Here is a 6,984-nt window from a genome sequence, read left to right as displayed (position 1 = left end):
ACAATATTTGTTAGCAATTTTCCATGCTTTCCCCAATTGTATATCACCATAGATATTTGACCAAAATAATCTTGCTGAGGGAATTGTAGTATCACAAAACATATTCCTAAACTGTTTATTACTTCATTTATCTTTGATGTTAATATTGCCAATGAATATATTTTCATGTAAATCTATGTTACTTACATCAACCACAGAGGAATTTAAAAGAGATATAACCCCCCTTGGAATCGCATCAAACACATCTGCATATTATTTCAGGGTTAATGGAATGTTAAACTTATCATGAAATTCCCCATATGAGAGTAGATATCCATCCTCATTCAGTAACTGACCAACCTAGATCGAATGGGGGCGGAAGAAATTGACGAGTCGAGTATTGAAACGCTATCCAATCAGAATCGTGAAAACTGTCACGCAGGCATGGTGGCAGGGTCAATATTGTAGTTCAGTTTGCTTTTGGCGACATGAAGTCACTTGTGTTGTTCTAGCTATCAGAAAACCACTAGATGTAAGATTGTGTCCTACCAAGACAAATATTTAACAACACATATCTATCTGAATGTTCCGCATCGTTCTCCTAGTAAACCTTGGTTACGATCCGGACAACAACTGGAATCCTGCGTTCATCTGCGCAGCTACGATTCTCTCCGCTGGTTCGATTCCGAGAGTAGTTAGCGGCAGAGCGGTTTCCAAACAGCACTAACTCAAAGCAGGGTTAGGGTTCATCTTATAGATGTCAGACTGAAGACAGTCCGAGCCACCAGCGGTACTGACACAGAGAGAGGTTTAGTAAAGTAGTACTGGACACAGGTGGATTTCACGTCGTCGACGTTGTGACAGCAACATAGACCAACGCAATGAGCAGCAATAATGAACTCCGCTTTGATCCAAAGGGTAATATCTCTTTCCTGGAACACACTACTAAAACGAGACTACAGACTATTAGTGCATTTGGTATTTTAGGAGTTATTGATTAAAGGAGCATAATGTTACTCTTTATAGTCCAATGACTTTACATGTTCAGTCAGCAAGAGTTTATCTTACCACAGAATACAACCCGTGATTCAGTTCCTGTTTTGGTAGATTCATAATAAAGTACATGGATACATCTCTGGTGCCACCTGCAGGCCATGTTATAGAGCACAGTCCAGATACACTTTAATTGGTATAACTTTCACCTGTGACTGAACCTCTACCTATTAGAAAACATGAGGCTGGACTACAATAGAATCTGGGGTTAGTTCTTGAGATGACCTGATTAGCTAACTGTGTGTGTGTATGTGTGCGTGTGTATCTCTCTCTCTGTGTCTCGCACTCTCTGTGTTTGTCTCTGTGTCTCTCTCTCACTCTCTGTCTGTGTTTGTCTCTGTCTCTCTCTCTCTGTGTCTGTGTTTGTCTCTGTGTTCTCTCTCTCTCTGTGTTTGTGTTTGTCTCTGTGTCTCTCTCTCTCTCTCTGTGTTTGTGTCTCTCTCTCTCTGTGTTTGTCTCTGTCTCTCTCTCTCTCTCTGTCTCTCTCTGTCTGTCTCTCTCTCTCTCTGTGTGTCTGTGTTTCTCTCTCTCTCTCTCTCTGTCTGTGTTTCTCTCTCTCTCTCTCTGTCTGTGTGTGTCTCTCTCTCTCTGTCTGTGTGTGTGTCTCTCTCTCTCTGTCTGTGTGTGTGTCTCTCTCTCTCTGTCTGTGTGTGTCTCTGTGTCTGTGTTTGTCTCTGTCTCTCACTCTCTGTGTCTGTCTCTGTCTCTCTCTCTCTGTGTCTGTGTTTGTCTCTGTCTCTCTCTCTCCCTCTCTCTCTCCCTCTCTCTCTCTCTCTCTCTCTCTCTCTCTCTCTCTCTGTCTCTGTCTCTGTCTCTCTGTGTCTGTGTTTGTCTCTGTGTCTCTCTCTCTCTGTCTGTCTCAGAGCACCAGCACCTGCGCTACAACCCCCTGCGGGACACGTGGGTTCTGGTGTCGGCCCACAGGATGAAGAGACCCTGGAGTGGCCAGGTGGAGAAGGAAGAGGAGGACCGTGTACCTCAACATGACCCAAACAACCCCCTCTGTCCTGGGAACACCAGGGCCAACGGAGAGGTGAGAACCTTGACCTCTTACCATATAACCCTAACAACCCCCTCTGTCCTGGGAACACCAACAGAGAGGACACACACACAGAGATAGGTACAGTATATAGTAGATACAGTAAGTACAGCAGATAGATAGATACAGTATATAGTACAGTGGGGGGAAAAAAGTATTTGATCCCCTGCTGATTTTGTACGTTTGCCCACTGACAAAGAAATGATCAGTCTATAATTTTAATGGTAGGTTTATTTGAACAGTGAGAGACAGAATAACAACAAAAAAATCCAGAAAAACGCATGTCAAAAATGTTATAAAATGATTTGCATTTTAATGTGGGAAATAAGTATTTGACCCCTCTGCAAAACATGACTTAGTACTTGGTGGCAAAACCCTTGTTGGCAATCACAGAGGTCAGACGTTTCTTGTAGTTGGCCACCAGGTTTGCACACATCTCAGGAGGGATTTTGTCCCACTCCTCTTTGCAGATCTTCTCCAAGTCATTAAGGTTTCGAGACTGACGTTTGGCAACTCGAACCTTCAGCTCCCTCCACAGATTTTCTATGGGATTAAGGTCTGGAGACTGGCTAGGCCACTCCAGGACCTTAATGTGCTTCTTCTTGAGCCACTCCTTTGTTGCCTTGGCCGTGTGTTTTGGGTCATTGTCATACTGGAATACCCATCCACGACCCATTTTCAATGCCCTGGCTGAGGGAAGGAGGTTCTCACCCAAGATTTGACGGTACATGGCTCTGTCCATCGTCCCTTTGATGCGGTGAAGTTGTCCTGTCCCTTTAGCAGAAAAACACCCCCATAGCATAATGTTTCCACCTCCATGTTTGACGGTGGAGATGGTGTTCTTGGGGTCATAGGCAGCATTCCTCCTCCTCCAAACACGGCGGGTTGAGTTGATGCCAAAGAGCTCCATTTTGGTCTCATCTGACCACAACACTTTCACCAGTTGTCCTCTGAATCATTCAGATGTTCATTGGCAAACTTCAGACGGGCATGTATATGTATTCTTGAGCAGGGGGACCTTGCGGGCGCTGCAGGATTTCAGTCCTTCACGGTGTAGTGTGTTACCAATTCTTTTCTTGGTAACTATGGTCCCAGCTGCCTTGAGATCATTGACAAGATCCTCCCGTGTAGTTCTGGGCTGATTCCTCACCGTTCTCATGATCATTGCAACTCCACGAGGTGAGATTTTGCATGGAGCCCCAGGCCGAGGGAGATTGACAGTTCTTTTGTGTTTCTTCCATTTGCAAATAATCGCACCAACTGTTGTCACCTTCTCACCAAGCTGCTTGGCGATGGACTTGTAGCACATTCCAGCCTTGTGAAGGTCTACAATCTTGTCCCTGACATCCCTGGAGAGCTCTTTGGTCTTGGCCATGGTGGAGAGTTTGGAATCTGATTGATTGCTTCTGTGGACAGGTGTCTTTTTTACAGGTAACAAGCTGTGGTTAGGAGCACTCCCTTTAAGAGTGTGCTCCTAATCTCAGCCTGTTATCTGTATAAAAGACACCTGGGAGCCAGAAATCTTTCTGATTGAGAGGGGGTCAAATACTTATTTCCCTCATTAAAATGCAAATCAATTTATATCATGTTTGACATGCGTTTTTCTGGATTTTTTTGTTGTTATTGTCTCTCACTGTTCACATAAACCTACCATTAAAATTATAGACTGATCCTTTCTTTATCAGTGGGCAAATGTACAAAATCAGCAGGGGATCAAATACTTTTTTTCCCCCACTGTAGATATAGTAAATACAGTAGATAGATTTTATTATGTGTATTTTTATTTAACCTTTATTTAACTAGGCAAGTCAGTTAAGAACGAATTATTATTTACAACGACAGCCTAGGAACTGTGGCTTGTTCAGGGGCAAAATGCCAGATTTTTACCTTGTCAGCTCGGGGATTTGATCTGGCAACCTTTCGGTTACTGGCCCAACGCTCTAACCACTAGGCTATATGCCGCCCCAAAGATACAATAGGTAGATACAGTAGGTAGATACAGTAGAGATAGGTAGATAGGTAGATATAAAGTAGGTAGATATATTAGATAGGTAGATACATTAGATAGGTAGATACAGTAGGTATATATATTAGATAGGTAGATATATTAGATAGGTAGATACAGTAGGTAGATACATTAGATAGGTAGATACAGTAGGTAGATATATTAGATTGGTAGATACATTAGATAGGTAGATACAGTAGGTAGATATATTAGATTGGTAGATACATTAGATAGGTAGATACAGTAGGTAATTTACAGTAGGTAGATACAGTAGATGGGTAGATATATTAGATAGGTAGGTAGGTAGGTAGATTAGATAGGTAGAGATAAAGTAGGTAGATACAGTAGATAGGTAGATACATTAGGTAGGTAGATACAGTAGGTAGGTAGATACAGTAGGTAGATACATTAGATAGGTAGATACAGTAGGTAGATACATTAGATAGGTAGATACATTAGGTAGGTAGATATATTAGATAGGTAGATACAGTAGGTAGATATATTAGATACATTAGATAGGTAGGTAGATACAGTAGGTAGATACAGTAGGTAATTTACAGTAGGTAGATACAGTAGAGATAAAGTAGGTAGATGCAGTAGATAGGTAGATATATTAGATAGGTAGATACAGTAGGTAGGTAGATACAGTAGATACAGTAGGTAGGTAGATACAGTAGGTAGATATATTAGCTAGGTAGATACAGTAGATATACATTAGATAGGTAGATACATTAGGTAGGTAGATATATTAGATAGGTAGATACAGTAGGTAGATATATTAGATACATTAGATAGGTAGGTAGATACAGTAGGTAGATACAGTAGGTAATTTACAGTAGGTAGATACAGTAGAGATAAAGTAGGTAGATGCAGTAGATAGGTAGATATATTAGATAGGTAGATACAGTAGGTAGGTAGATACAGTAGATACAGTAGGTAGGTAGATACAGTAGGTAGATATATTAGCTAGGTAGATACAGTAGATATACATTAGATAGGTAGATACAGTAGGTAGATACATTAGGTAGATATATTAGATAGGTAGATACATTAGGTAGGTAGATATATTAGATCGGTAGATACAGTAGGTAGATATATTAGATACATTAGATAGGTAGATATATTAGATCGGTAGGTAGGTAGATTAGATAGGTAGATCAAGTAAGTAGATACAGTAGATAGGTAGATACAGTAGGTAGATACATTAGATAGGTAGATACAGTAGATATACATTAGTTAGGTAGATACAGTAGGTAGATACATTAGATAGGTAGATACAGTAGGTAGATACATTAGATAGGTAGATATATTAGATAGGTAGATACAGTAGGTAGGTAGATACAGTAGGTAGATATATTAGCTAGGTAGATACAGTAGATATACATTAGATAGGTAGATACAGTAGGTAGATACATTAGGTAGATATATTAGATCGGTAGGTAGGTAGATTAGATAGGTAGATCAAGTAAGTAGATACAGTAGATAGGTAGATACAGTAGGTAGATACATTAGATAGGTAGATATAGTAGATCGGTAGGTACGATTAGTTAGGTAGATCAAGTAAGTAGATACAGTAGATAGGTAGATACAGTAGGTAGATACATTAGATAGGTAGATCAAGTAAGTAGATACAGTAGATAGGTAGATACAGTAGGTAGATACATTAGATAGGTAGATACAGTAGATATACATTAGTTAGGTAGATACAGTAGGTAGATATATTAGATAGGTAGATACATTAGGTAGGTAGATATATTAGATCGGTAGATACAGTAGGTAGATATATTAGATACATTAGATAGGTAGATATATTAGATCGGTAGGTAGGTAGATTAGATAGGTAGATCAAGTAAGTAGATACAGTAGATAGGTAGATACAGTAGGTAGATACATTAGATAGGTAGATACAGTAGATATACATTAGTTAGGTAGATACAGTAGGTAGATACATTAGATAGGTAGATACAGTAGGTAGATACATTAGAGTAGGTAGATATATTAGGTAGATGCAGTAGATACAGTTGAAGTCGGATATTTACATACACTTTAGCCAAATATATTTAAACTCAGTTTTTCACAATTTCTGACATTTCGGGTAGCCTTCCACAAGCTTCCCACAATAAGTTGGGTGAATTTTGTCCCATTCCTCCTGACAGAGCTGGTGTAACTGAGTCAGGTTTGAAGGCCTCTTTGCTCACACACCCTTTTTCAGTTCTGCCCACACATTTTCTATGGGATTGAGGTCAGGGCTTTGTGATGGCCTCTCCAATACCTTGACTTTGTTGTCCTTAAGCCATTTTGTCACAACTTTGGAAGAATGCTTGGGGTCATTGTCCATTTGGAAGACCCATTTGCGACCAAGCTTTTAACTTCCTGACTGATGTCTTGAGATGTTGCTTCAATATATCCACATAATTTTCCCACCTCATGATGCCATCTATTTTGTGAAGTACACCAGTCCCTCCTGCAGCAAAGCACCCCACAACATGATGCTGCCACCCCCGTGCTTCACGGTTGGGATGGTGTTCTTCGGCTTGCAAGCCTCCCCCTTTTATCCAAACATAACGATCGTCATTATGGCCAAACAGTTCTATTTTTGTTTCATCAGACCAGAGGACATTTCTCCAAAATGTACGATCTTTGTCCCCATGTGCAGTTGCAAACCGTAGTCTGGCTTTTTTATGGCGGTTTTGGAGCAGTGGCTTCTTCCTTGCTGAGCGGCCTTTCAGGTTATGTCGATATAGGACTTGTTTTACTGTGGATATAGATAATGTTTGTGCCTGTGTCCTCCAGCATCTTCACAAGGTCCTTTGCTGTTGTTCTGTAATTGATTTGCACTTTTTGCACCAAAGTACGTTCATCTCTAGGAGACAGAACGCGTCTCCTTCCTGAGCGGTATGACGGCTGC

General features: G+C 40.6%; 1 protein-coding gene across 2 annotated transcripts in view; it reads left to right on the top strand.

Annotated features, from left to right (window-relative positions):
• Positions 1-410: 410 nt before the first annotated feature.
• Positions 411-6,984, top strand: part of galt (galactose-1-phosphate uridylyltransferase) — a 75,196-nt gene continuing 68,622 nt past the window's right edge. Inside the window, exons 1-2 of one of the 2 annotated variants that reach the window (XR_006758349.1) lie at positions 411-897; positions 1,896-2,065. Coding sequence is in view for 1 of the 2 variants with exons in the window: in NM_001140448.2 (NP_001133920.1) it covers positions 861-897; positions 1,896-2,065 (207 nt within the window). In the remaining variant the exon portion in view is untranslated. 2 annotated transcript variants of the gene reach the window in all.

The sequence above is a fragment of the Salmo salar genome, chromosome ssa13, assembly GCF_905237065.1.
Source record: "Salmo salar chromosome ssa13, Ssal_v3.1, whole genome shotgun sequence".
Taxonomy (NCBI): domain Eukaryota; kingdom Metazoa; phylum Chordata; class Actinopteri; order Salmoniformes; family Salmonidae; genus Salmo; species Salmo salar.
The sequence above is the reverse complement of the archived record's forward strand: the minus strand, read 5'-3'. Positions and strand labels throughout refer to the sequence as shown.